Below are 13,962 nucleotides of genomic sequence, written 5' to 3' on the forward strand. Positions count from 1 at the left end.
CCCAAACATCGTTTCAATTGATGGGATAAGAAAAGTGTCCAAAATATCAACGTAAACTTGTGCATTTATTGATGATGTAATGACAGCCATCTCCCCAGTGCCTTTACCTGACATGCAGCCCCATATCATCAATGACTGTGGAAATTTACATGTTCTCTTCAGGCAGTCATCTTTATAAATCTCATTGGAACGGCACCAAACAAAAGTTCCAGCATCATCACCTTGCCCAATGCAGATTCGAGATTCATCACTGAATATGATTTTCATGCAGTCATCCACAGTCCACGATTGCTTTTCCTTAGCCCATTGTAACCTTGTTTTTTCTGTTTAGGTGTTAATGATGGCTTTCGTTTAGCTTTTCTGTATGTAAATCCCATTTCCTTTAGGCGGTTTCTTACAGTTCGGTCACAGACGTTGACTCCAGTTTCCTCCCATTCGTTCCTCATATGTTTTGTTGTGCATTTTCAATTTTTGAGACATATTGCTTTAAGTTTTCTGTCTTGACGCTTTGATGTCTTCCTTGGTCTACCAGTATGTTTGCCTTTAACAACCTTCCAATGTTGTTTGTATTTGGTCCAGATTTTAGACACAGCTGACTGTGAACAACCAACATCTTTTGCAACATTGCATGATGATTTACCCTCTTTTAAGAGTTTGATAATCCTCTCCTTTGTTTCAATTGACATCTCTCGTGTTGGAGCCATGACTCATGTCAGTCCACTTGGTGCAACAGCTCTCCAAGGTGTGATCACTCCTTTTTAGATGCAGACTAACGAGCAGATCTGATTTGATGCAGGTGTTAGTTTTGGGGATGAAAATTTACAGGGTGATTCCATAATTTATTCCTCAGAATTGAGTGAGTCCATATTTTTTTCCTCTGCTTGGTCTAAAAAAGTAACCGTTACTGACTGCCACAATTATTTTTCCTGATTTCTTATAGTGTTTCTTAAAGCCAGAAAGTTGACATTTGAAATGACTTTAGTTTTGTGTCATGTCTGTGATCTGCTTTTTTCTACAAAATTAAACAACTGAATGAACATCCTCTGAGGCCAGGGGTTGTGTGTGTGTGTGTATGTATGTATATATATATATATATACACTCAAAAATATAAACGCAACACTTTTGGTTTTGCTCCCATTTTGTATGAGATGAACTCAAAGATCTAAAACTTTTTCCACATACACAATATCACCATTTTGCTCAAATATTGTTCACAAACCAGTCTAAATCTGTGATAATGAGCACTTCTCCTTTGCTGAGATAATCCATCCCACCTCACAGGTGTGCCATATTAAGATGCTGATTAGACAACATGATTAGTGCACAGGTGTACCTTAGACTGCCCACAATAAAAGGCCACTCTGAAAGGTGCAGTTTTATCACACAGCACAATGCCACAGATGTCGCAAGATTTGAGGGAGCGTGCAATTGGCATGCTGACAGCAGGAATGTCAACCAGAGCTGTTGCTCGTGTATTGAATGTTAATTTCTCTACCATAAGCCGTCTCCAAAGGCGTTTCAGAGAATTTGGCAGTACATCCAACCAGCCTCACAACCGCAGACCACGTGTAACCACACCAGCCCAGGACCTCCACATCCAGCATGTTCACCTCCAAGATCGTCTGAGACCAGCCACTCGGACAGCTGCTGAAACAATCGGTTTGCATAACCAAAGAATTTCTGCACAAACTGTCAGAAACCGTCTCAGGGAAGCTCATCTGCATGCTCGTCGTCCTCATCGGGGTCTCGACCTGACTCCAGTTCGTTGTCGTAACCGACTTGAGTGGGCAAATGCTCACATTCGCTGGCGTTTGGCAAGTTGGACAGGTGTTCTCTTCACGGATGAATCCCGGTTCACACTGTTCAGGGCAGATGGCAGACAGCGTGTGTGGCGTCGTTTGGGTGAGCGGTTTTCTGATGTCAATGTTGTGGATCGAGTGGCCCATGGTGGCGGTGGGGTTATGGTATGGGCAGGCGTCTGTTATGGATGAAGAACACAGGTGCATTTTATTGATGGCATTTTGAATGCACAGAGATACCGTGACGAGATCCTGAGGCCCATTGTTGTGCCATACATCCAAGAACATCACCTCATGTTGCAGCAGGATAATGCACAGCCCCATGTTGCAAGGATCTGTACAATTCTTGGAAGCTGAAAATGTCCCAGTTCTTGCATGGCCGGCATACTCACCGGACATGTCACCCATTGAGCATGTTTGGGATGCTCTGGACCGGCGTATACGACAGCGTGTACCAGTTCCTGCCAATATCCAGCAACTTCGCACAGCCATTGAAGAGGAGTGGACCAACATTCCACAGGCCACAATTGACAACCTGATCAACTCTATGCGAAGGAGATGTGTTGCACTGCATGAGGCAAATGGTGGTCACACCAGATACTGACTGGTATCCCCCCCCAATAAAACAAAACTGCACCTTTCAGAGTGGCCTTTTATTGTGGACAGTCTAAGGCACACCTGTGCACTAATCATGGTGTCTAATCAGCATCTTGATATGGCACACCTGTGAGGTGGGATGGATTATCTCAGCAAAGGAGAAGTGCTCACCATCACAGATTTAGACTGGTTTGTGAACAATATTTGAGGGAAATGGCGATATTGTGTATGTGGAAAAAGTTTTAGATGTTTGAGTTCATCTCATTCAAAATGGGAGCAAAACCAAAAGTGTTGCGTTTATATTTTTGTTGAGTGTATATATATATATATACACAGTGAGGAAAATAAGTATTTGAACACCCTGCGGTTTTGCAAGTTCTCCCACTTAGAAATCATGGAGGGGTCTGAAATTTTCATCTTAGGTACATGCCCACTGTGAGAGACATAATCAAAAAAAAAAAAAAAAAATCCGGAAATCACAATGTATGATTTTTTAATAATTTATTTGTATGTTACTGCTGCAAATAAGTATTTGAACTAGAGCCTGACCGATATATCGGCCGGTCGATATTGTCGGCCGATATAAGCCCTTTTCAAAGTACTCTCTATCGGCCGAAATTTTGCTGATAGAACGCCGATAATTTCTCATAAACAGAACAGTTACTGAAATAATGTTTGTGTCGGCAATGTAAAATGTCCTTGCACCATTTGTCAAGTAGATTGAGCTTTGACTCCATTCAACAGAGTTGCTTACACCCCTGCTTAAATGTGTTCATCACCGGCCCCCGTAGTTCACCGTCACACTGCACTGATCGGCTGACAAAAGCATACAATTAAGTTTATAAGGATGTTGTTTGTAATAACTTTGCGATTATATTCACCCCACATTTCTCCCGTTTCAGTTCAACTCAGTTTGATTATGTAGTAATGTATTAAATGTGCTTCATTGTGTCGGTCACGCTTTTTAATTAAGCCTACATTGTGTAGACCTTATTTCTAGGATGAAAAACTTTCGTTTACTGCTAAGAGGTTGAAACATTCAGCTGATCGGCTGATTTATCGGCTATCAGAAAATCAGCTGATTTATTAACGGCATTTTTTCATCCAAATATCGTTATCGGCATCAAAAAATCCATATCGGTTGGACTCTAATTTGAACACCTACCAACCAACAAGAATTCTGGCTCACACAGACCTGTTAATTTTTCTTTAAGAAGCTCTCTTATTCTGCACTCTTTACCTGTATTAATTGCACCTGTTTGAACGTGTTACCTGAGGGAGCTTAAACTCCAAACCTGAAAGATCTAGAGAAGATCTGTATGGAGGAGTGGACCAAAATCCCTGCTGCAGTGTATGAAAACTTGGTCAAGAACTACAGGAAACGTCTGACCTCTGTAATTGCAAAGAAAGGATACTGTACCAAATATTAACATTGATTTTCCGTTATACCGTCCCTACAATATGAGCGGGTTATGAGAATTCTTGACAGGCAGAGCGGAGGCAGCCGCTGTTGCCCTTCCCCCTGGTGCGCACCTCTGTCTCTGTTTACAAACAGGCAGCTAACGTTATCTAGCGCTGCATAATGGCTGAAGGAGGCGAAGCCTGTGCTAAACTTTTCCCTCCGTTTAAAAAGGCCAAGTCGGCTTTTTAGTTTTATTTTCTGCGGAATAGCCCTTCAAGCCAAAAACGGTGGCAACAAAGCACCGTAGCCTTGGCCGGCGTTGGACGCGGAGCGATTCAAGATACCCGCAAAGGATTACATGGAAGGTGTAAACTTTATCCCATCTTTGAAACCACTGAGAAGTACAAGCGGTGGACTCGAGTCGTGCCTGTTGTCAGCCAAATTTCTCCCACAAACATGTCAAGAAGGACAAATACATCTATTCCAAGCACTTTGTTGGTGAAGCTGGGCCAAGTATTGAGCATCTGGAGTTCCGGACCTTATTCCAGCCATGTTTCTTCCTAAGCAAGTAAGCAAGTCATGTTTCCCCACAGAGCAGATGCTACATGTCTAAAAGAGTGACTATTATTTTGGTATTTTCTCTAAAGTTATCAGTGGTATAGTGCTCGTAGCGGCAGACATTGCGTCAATTAGTGCGCCTGAATCACGTACGCTTCATATGCACGTAGCCATAATGTTGTTAAAGCACATTTTAAAGCTATAGAGGGTTTTCATGTGACGTATCGGTCATGTGATTTTTGTGGCCCGCAGCCATTCTGGATTACGACCTTGTGGCCATTGTGATATGCTATGTGCATTTGGTGAACAATTGCAGAAGCTTCAACAATGGTCAATTTTTGTGCTGTCGTCGGTTGTTCAAACAGAGGTGATAAAAATGAGGCTGGTCACTCTTTTTACAGGCTACCAACAGTTACTGTGCATCAAGCAGTGGAGTGTTATAAGCTTTCTAAGTGACGCAGAGAGACCTGGCTCAGCAGGCAGAGCAGATCTGAAGGAAGCTTTAATGTGGCCAGAACCAAGCAGACCACCCGTAAATACAAAGCCAAAGCCGCCCGGAAGAGCACTCCGGCTACCATCATTGTGAAGAAGCTTCACCGTTACAGGCCCGGCACTGTGGCGCTGAGAGAGATCCGCAGCTACCAGAAATCCACCAAGTTGCTGATCCACAAGCTGCCCTTCCAGCACCTTGTGAGAAATCACTCAGGACTTCAAGACCGACCTCCGCTTTCAGAGCTCCGCTGTGATGCTCTGCAGGAGGCCAGCGAGGCTGACCTGGTGGGAAGCTTGCGGATCAGCAGCCTGGTGGATTTCTGATAGCGGCAGATCTCTCTCAGTGCCACGGTGCCGCGCATGTAATGGTGAGGCTTCTTCACACCGACGGAAGCCGGAGCGTTCTTCCGGGCGGCTTTGGTAGCGAGCTGCTTCCTTGGAGCTTTTCCAACGGTGGATTTACGGGCAGCCTGCTTGGTTCTGGCCATATTAAGCTTATGCGGTGAAACTGCCAACCACTTCATTACATCGTCATTAAATTCATGATCTGGTATAACATACAGATCTACTGAACCAACTGTTACACATCAATCACGATAAACAGCTTTATCTCGAGGGTTTAAAGCCTCGTAATAAGCTTTTATTCTCTCTATTTTCTTTCATGTGCCAGCCGCATAGTAATCCACGATGGAGACAGAAGCAATTCTGTCACATGACTGAAAACCCTCTATACATAATACTGTGAAACCGTGGTATTTTTGCCCATGGTTATCATACCGTCCAAATCTCATACCAGCCCATGCCTATATATGTGTATACATTTCTTATGTTTATGGTATAAGCGGTGGGTTTTTATAAGCGTTGTTTCTGCCCTCACCCTTTCGGTCACACGGGTTTGTTGCTGAGATGTTTTGTTGTGAGTTTTGTTATTGTGTGCCGAAAAAAATTCATTCATTCATTCATTCAAGCACACAGCCAAGATATCAAAGAAGTGGCTTCAGGACAACTCTGTGAATGCCCTTGAGTGGTTCAACCAGAGCCCAGACCTGAATTCAATTGAATGTCTGAAAATGGTCGTGCACCGACACTCCCCATCCAAAGAGGAATGGGCAAAACTCCCCAAAGATAGATGCATCAAGCTTGTGGCATCATATTCAAGATGACTTGAGGCTGTAATTATTGGCAAAAGTTTCATCAACAAAGTATTGAGCCAAGGGTGTGAATACTTAGGTACACGATTTCTTAGTTTATTTTTAATAAATTTGCTTTAAGAAAAACACTTTATGTTGTCATTAATGGGGCAATTGAGAGTAGAATTTTGAGATAAAAAAAAAATATATTTACTCCATTTTGGAATAAGCGGCCAGCCAGAGCGCACAGCGAGGCACCTGTCAGCTGATCACTGGCCAGAGACTCGACTGACAGCCGCAAATGATCGGCTCAGTGCACTCGACACACCACTTTAAAAACACAGAGACCACAGCCAGTGCAACCACAGGACTGCAACCCAGCAGTGCGGCAAATACGCCACTTTCAGTCATGTATCACTAAAAATATGCCGTTGTCAATTATTATGGTGAAAATTAAAGACTTCCTCCTCATCTACATTGTCTAATTTCTCTTGTGTTTTTGTTTTTAAATACATTTATCTTTTTTTATTAAGTTGATTTTAGGCATTTTACACTCTTGTTATAGGACAGTGATGGTAGTGCAGTGGTAAAGTTTCTGTCTTGTCTTGCTTGTGTAAATTGCAGGTCCAAATCCCGCGGTTGACATGTATTTTTTATTTTCTGTTTCTCCACAGCAGCACGTGATGTGGTTTTACACTTTCCAGTTGGCTTTTCTTTTTTTTTTCTTTTTCTCCACATCAGCAATGTGGTGCAACACGTTCCAGTTGTTCGCACTGTGTTGGTGCACGCGCACAAGCATGCACGAAACCGCCGCCGGTGTGTCATGTACGCATGTGCGACCGGGCGTCCCTCACGACAGCAGGTGGAATGCTTCGTGGTTCCCCATTTCGTGTTTGGTTTGCTCTATACATCCTTTTTCTTACAACAAATATTTAAACACACACCTCATGTCACTAAAATATAATACAGGTTGAGTATGAGCAACTAACATAAGGCTCTGCATTTCAATTCAAATTAAAACCACACACACACACAAAAATGTAAATTACAGATCTTATCAAAGTTACAGCACTTACACTGCATATACCATGCTCTCCAAATGGCGTTGTTCAGGCGGATTTTGTCTCTCCAAAGCAGCTTTAGACCTTTGAAGTTCTTCCATTTGGGAGATACCAACTCACCACTGAGAAGACAAGAATAATATACGTAACTGTTTCAACAGCATGAAGTGACTGGATGTCATGATGTTCAATGGATGTCATGATGTTCAAGAGTGACTTCTGCCTATATGTTCATGACACCATGATGGGTCATACAGAGACAATATGTATATAGCTGAATGGATCCTTGTCATTTGATTGGTGCTTTGTGTGTCACATGACATGGATTAATTCGTCCCATTTGTGCTGCATTGCATTTAGAGTGCGCATTTAGAGTGCACACACACACACACACACACACACACACACACACACACACACACACACACACACACACACACACACACACACACACACACACACACACACACAAAAACCCACTCCGCTGTAAGCCGCCTTGAGACATGAAGAGCTGTTCAAATGAAAAGCTGATTTGATTTTTGGCTGCGGTGTGGAACTACATAAACTCTTTTTTTTTTTTTTTAATGGAAGTCCGAAGTTAGTGCACAGCATCATGGACTACACGTCATAATTTGGACTTTAGCAGCACAACACCAAAATGTAAGTCCCTTTTCTGTTGTTTATAAATTAATAAAATATCAAATGACAGGGATCTATTTTAGCCGTTATATAAAACAATTCTTTCAATGGAACAAATATTTAATTCGGTGAAAGCTGGAACATACCATTCAATTCTGCTTCGCCTCATTGAATGGTATGTTCCAGCTTTCACCTCATCAAATATTCATACCACTGAACGCATAAACATTCATTATTTGTATACCATGCAATGTCAATGGAACTTCAAGATTTGGACAGAAGAAAAAAAAAGTGCACAATCTGCATTAACCCAAGGTGTCCTGGGCAAACCTTGATAAGTTTACCACTGACCAGTGACACTTTTCTGCAGAAGGCTTTTCTGTGATTTTGACCTTTGAACACAAAATTAAATAGGCTTCTTGGGGTCTCCATGCCTACACACAGACTGAATTAGTCAACAATCAGGCAATTAGGAAAGAAGTTATTGCATTCAAAAGTTTTACAAAGCATGCTGCATTGATCTCAACTTTGACATTCTGATACCAAAGGGAACAGGCTTCTTGAGTTCAATATACTCAACACACATACCATTTGCTGACAACTGGGCAGGTAGGAAAAAGTTACTGCACTCGAGAATTTTTACAATGTATGGGTTCAAGTGACCTTGAACTCAAAAATCACGCTAATCTGCACCTTTCAAGTTTCTTGTGCAATATCTGTAAACCATGTGCAATTTTCCCATGCAGTGTGATTCCACAGTTGTACATAATTCTCGTTCTACATTTTACTTGGTCCACATTTTATTTTATCTTATGTTTATATTAGTTGTACATATACTCTGAACAATTTACTGTTAAACTTCACTATCTTTTATTTGGCTAAAAATTTCTCACACCATGGAAAGCACCTTTTGGAGTTGCACTCAAATCTCGTTGTAATGCAAATTACAATGACAATAAAAGCGATTCTGATTTAGTTGTTTCTTTTAGATATATAAGGACATCATCGGCATATAGTGCCACCTTGTTCATGTCTCCAGAGATGTCTATTTTCTTTACTTCATTTGTTTGTCTTATCATCTGAGCAAAAGGCTCTATGTAAAGGGAGAACAAAAGAGGTGAGAGCCCACAGCCTTGCCTAGTCCCACGTTCCAGTTCAACTGAATTTGTTAAATGTCCATTTATTTTTATCAGAGCAGTTGGTTTTGTATATAATGCTCCAATTATTTTTATAAAATTACCATGAAAGCCAAATCTCTCAAGAACTTTATATAAAAAGCTCCAGCTCAGACTCAAAGGCCTTGTTAAATGTCCATTTATTTTTATCAGAGCAGTTGGTTTTGTATATAATGCTCCAATTGTTTTTATAAAATTACTATGAAAGCCAAATCTCTCAAGAACTTTATATAAAAAGCTCCAGCTAAGAGTCAAAGGCCTTCTCTGCATCAAGGCTGACCAAAGCTGCTTGAATCTTCCTCTTTTTAAATCTGGTTCATTATGTGCAGAGTTCATCTTATATTATCATGTGTTTGTCTCTGTGAGATGAAGCTTGTTTGATCAGTATTAATAAGAGTCGGTAAGACTGCCTCTAATCTTTTAGCCAGGACTGACGTAAATAATTTGTAATCAATATTAAGAACAGAAATAGGTCTAAATGAGCTACAATTAAAAGGATCCTTTCCTTCTTTTGGAATTATTGAAATAGTTGCTTCTTTCAATGAAGGTGGCATGTTTCCATCTTTTCAACTAGAGCCAAAATTAATCTTTTTAATAGAAATGGTAATAACTCAGTTTTAAATATTTTATACCATTTCGGCAGGAAAACCGTCTTGGCCGGGTGATTTGTTTGCTTTCAGATTTGATATCGCACACAACAGCCCTTTCAGTTATTTCAGCCATAAGTATTTTATCTGGATTTTCAGACAGAGTAGGTATATTTAACTGTTTATCTGTTGAACATTTTGTAAATTTGGTTGTGTGTATAACTGCTTATAATAATCCTGACGAACACATTGGATTTCAGATTATTTACACATATATGTTTTCGAAATTGGATCTTTTATGTATTGTATTGTCTGTATTGTATTGCTCCCTGTAACTTGCGCTGAAACGGTTCAACGAGGGGCGGGATGACAGTGACCGGGAGTTCATGTGACGGCATGTCCGCTGTCACCTCAGCTGTGTTTTGATACAACTGGGTCCCTTCTTCAATAAACACTTGCATTTTCACAGGATATGGAGTTTGGAACTTGATTTTCCTCTCTTTGAGCACCGTCTTTACTTGGTTGTACTCGGCGCGTTTCTTAAGGATAGCCAGCAGGTAATCATGATCCACGTAGAATCGTTTGTTGTCATAGAAGACTTGCTTCTTTTGCCAGGATCTCCTTATAACATCCTCTTTAACTCTGAAGCTAGCAAACTTAGCAATGATGGAGGGAGGCTGGCTTGGGTCCCAGTGCTCTGTGGGCTCTTTCAAGTTTTACTTCAGCCTGATGTGGAAAAGCCAAAGACTCCCGTAACATTTTTTCCAAAAAGGAAACCATATTGTTGCCCTCAGCTTGCTCGGGAATACTGTAGATTCTGATGTTATCTCTGTTGTTTCTGTTAGCTTAGCCTCCATATTGTTCTACCGTTGTTCCAGCCATCCCAATAAAGTAGATGCTGCCTGCATCGCTGTTTCCACCTTGTCAATACGGCCTTCCGCTTCATCCAGTCGATCATTTGTTTTATGAAGATTCTGTTGGATATCTGAAAGTTGTTTCTTACTGTCGCATTTAAAATCTTTCAGTTCCTTGAATATGCTATCTAAGCTAGCTCCCTCGGGTTTGTCTTCCTCGAGGTCCTCATGGTCGGAGGAGTCGCTCCAACTACCCTGTATTTCCTCATAATTTAGCTGTGTCCTTAGATTTTTCCTTCCTTTACCTCCCTTAGCCTCCATTCTGATAAAACTGTTGAAGTTATGCAATTCACTGGCTTTTCAGGGAGGTTTTTTTTTTTTTGGCAATACCGTCAGAGAGCGCCAAAGTTATGCGGCCATCTTCGGCATAACCAGGAAGCCCCCAATACTGAAGGACTTTGATGTAGGTTTTTTTTTCCTTTCAGCAGACAGAAACTGTTCAGCTACGCTCTGAGCTCAGCGTTTCACAGCCTCAGGAAGCTGAATTTGCTGACTGGTGATGATCTCTGTTGTTTGTGGCTGATTTGATACGAGGAAAATGAGAAATATTATTTCTTTAATTGCTTGTTTAAAATTGCAAAATAAAGCAAAACTATGACGCTATACGCTCAAAATATTACCAAATTGGTACATTTTCAGCAACAATTCCATTCATTTTTCAGAAAATCCATGCTCGGCGGCACAGCCAATATGAACCCGAGAACCGGGCGGAAATTTGTTGCCCGCAGTGCCTAGAACTATGCTCCTCAACTGTGGAAGAGACCTCTCTCAAACAGGGGCATCAATTCAGAAACCTCGCCCTTTCCTCCTCACACTCAGCAGCAAACAGAGCAGAGAGCAAGCAGCACTTGAGAGGTTTCACAGATACGGCTCATCTCTAGTATCGGAAAATGCCACAGGTTGTATTGGAAACTTGCGATATTTGAATTACGTTGGTATCCAAAGCCAATATTGGTTTGGACCAGTCTCAATCTTACTCAGCATTGACGGAAACATAAATGCAGCAATGTACAGAGACATCCTGGATGAAAACCTACTCCAGAGCACAATTGACCTCAGACTGAGTTGACAGTTCATCTTTCATCAGGACAATGACCCTAAGCATACAGCCAAGATATCAAAAGAGTGGCTTCAGGACAACTCTGTGAAAGTCCTTGAGTCGCCCAGGCAGAGCCCAGACCTGAATCTGACTGAACATGTCAGGAGAGATCTGAAAAAGGCTGTGCACCAAAACTCCCCATCCAACCTGATGAAGCTTGAAAGTTGCTGCAAAGAGGAATGGACAAAACTGCCCAAAGATAGGTGCTCCAAGCTTGTGGTATCATATTCAAGAAGACATGAGGCTGTAATTGCTGCCAAAGGTGCATCAACAAAGTCTTAAACAGTGTGAATACTTATATACATGTAATTTTAGTTGATTTTTAATAAATCTGCACAAACTTAAAAAACAAACACTTTTTCATGTTGTCATTATGGGGTGTTGTGAGTACAATTTTTTTTTGGGGGGGGGGGACTGAATTACTACATTTTGGAATAAGGCTGTAACATAAAATGTGGAAAAAGTTAAGCACTGAATACTTTTCGGGCGCACTGTACTTGCAAAGAAGAAACAGCAAAGGTCAGCCTGAGAATTCTTGCCCTGAATTGTCTTAAATTATGAATGGACTTGGAGGAAGTAGAGGCTCCTGACTGTTGAATTTTATGCCTGTCTTTAGGCGTATCTGTTATCTGAAAAGGAAAAGGCTCAGGACCAGCCATGTGGAAAACAGCCCTGAACTGAAAATAAATTTTCCCATTCGGAGGTTGTAGTTTGTTTACAGTGTTACCTGTAGGCAAGGGTCATGCACTCGAAGAGTTTAGTGAGCGAGGCGTCTATGGAGAAATGAGACGTGCTCGCCTTGCCAAAATGGTACGTCTGACAGGTCTGTTTGTTGACGGTGTCGAAGTCATAGCCTTTCTTGGGGGGGTGTTCAATGTGCGGCGACGACACCATGAAGTGCCCACTGTGGATGATCTGAGACTCCAGACTGTCCGTCCTCTTCAATCCCAGCTGAGATTCCTCGGCGTCCGAGTCATCGTCCTGCTCTCCACTCATCGGGGGGCGACGGTACTTCGACCGAAAATGTAAGTCTCTGGTAGCCATGTCGTTAAGTAGCCACACAAATAGCTAACGTTAGCCGAGAAGCTAGGACAAGACTCCAGTCCATGAGGCTCGAAAAGGGCGGCTAAAGTTTTCCATCTTCGCATGGCCGACTCAAATTATTCAGAATACTCATTTTACAGTGCGCCGTTAGGAATTTATAACACGAGTTGACCCAGTTGACGTAGTTAAGTCTGTAGAACGACCAGCAGACGGCACAAACAAAACTCTGAAGCAGGAAGAGCTTGCGGTAAGAAACGTCTCTGATTGGTGGGAATTGGAGACCCGCCTACCATTTTTTAAAAACAATTTATTTATTTATTTTTTTTATTTGTTTGTTTGTTTGTTTATTTTTAAGGAATCACATGAAAACTATTATTGGATCACTGATATCAGAATCAAAATAGCCTTTATTCACCAAGCATGTACAAGAAGACAAGAAATTTGACTGTACTCTCTCTGTACAAGCATTTATAAATATACACTAAACACTAAATAATTCACAATTTAAAAAATGTGCAAATAAAATCTGTAAAAAAAAATGTGTGAAAAGGAGAAACAGACAGATTGAATTTGTACATTGTGGCGCACATGCAATGTACTGTTCAGATAGAAGTCACCAAGTCACATCACCACCTGTGGCTGCAGTGTATGTCCGGCTGTATATACAAACATTTTCATACGTAAATGTGAAACACTGGTGGTTAATTCTTTTCCTTGCTTTGGGTTAGGGTTAGGGTTAGGGTTAGACAGATGTCTCCCCTTACTGTGTGTGAAAACAGCCGGCCCGGTGTAACAGTTTATCTTCACCCCTCGATATCTTACCTCCCCACCATGGATATCTTACCCCCCACCCCGATATCTTGCCAAAACATGCACACATACACGGCATTTGTAATCATTATTATACTATTGTGTCTGTGTGTATGTATTTGTGTGTGCATGTGCCCACGCTACTGTGTGTTCTATACATATACTGTGGATAATTTATGCAAAACTAAATTGGAGTATTTTCCATCACATCACATATTTCAGGTTGTCAATCAGGTCCATATATTTGTAGAGTATATTTGGAAGGGGGATTTAAAGATACTTCAGAATAGGAAATATTACTACTGTAGATAGCTATAGATACATACAGAAAGAATACCAATATCACTCACCATTCTGGCTGTGAGATAACAGTGGTAACCACAAAGCCACCATGCTACCCATAAATGAATACTCTTATAGTGAACTATTTTGTTTTCTATATGCATTCCAGTTTTATTATATATAATTATGGTTACAAGCCAAACATGCTGGAGCCCTCTTGAAATTGCTAATTATTATTATTATTATTATTATTATTATTATTATTATTATTATTATTATTATTATCATCTATTACCTATTAGTATCTGCATTGTGAATGTACTCCCAAAATACCCCCCACATTTTAGCCATTTCCCACTCAAATAATGTAAT

At 41.1% G+C, this 13,962-nt stretch overlaps 1 protein-coding gene across 2 annotated transcripts in view; it reads right to left on the bottom strand.

Annotated features, from left to right (window-relative positions):
- The window catches only part of mlxip (MLX interacting protein), a 118,552-nt gene extending 105,829 nt beyond the window's left edge, over nucleotides 1–12,723 (bottom strand). For both annotated transcript variants that reach the window (XM_034170381.1, XM_034170380.1), the window contains exons 1-2: nucleotides 12,182–12,723; nucleotides 7,056–7,162 (exon numbers count right to left, since the gene is read on the bottom strand). In XM_034170381.1, the coding sequence (XP_034026272.1) occupies nucleotides 7,056–7,162; nucleotides 12,182–12,498 (424 nt within the window). In that variant the 5' untranslated portion in view covers nucleotides 12,499–12,723. The remainder of the gene's footprint in view (nucleotides 1–7,055; nucleotides 7,163–12,181) is intronic.
- Nucleotides 12,724–13,962: the final 1,239 nt, after the last annotated feature.

This window comes from Thalassophryne amazonica, chromosome 5 (assembly GCF_902500255.1).
Source record: "Thalassophryne amazonica chromosome 5, fThaAma1.1, whole genome shotgun sequence".
Lineage (NCBI taxonomy): Eukaryota > Metazoa > Chordata > Actinopteri > Batrachoidiformes > Batrachoididae > Thalassophryne > Thalassophryne amazonica.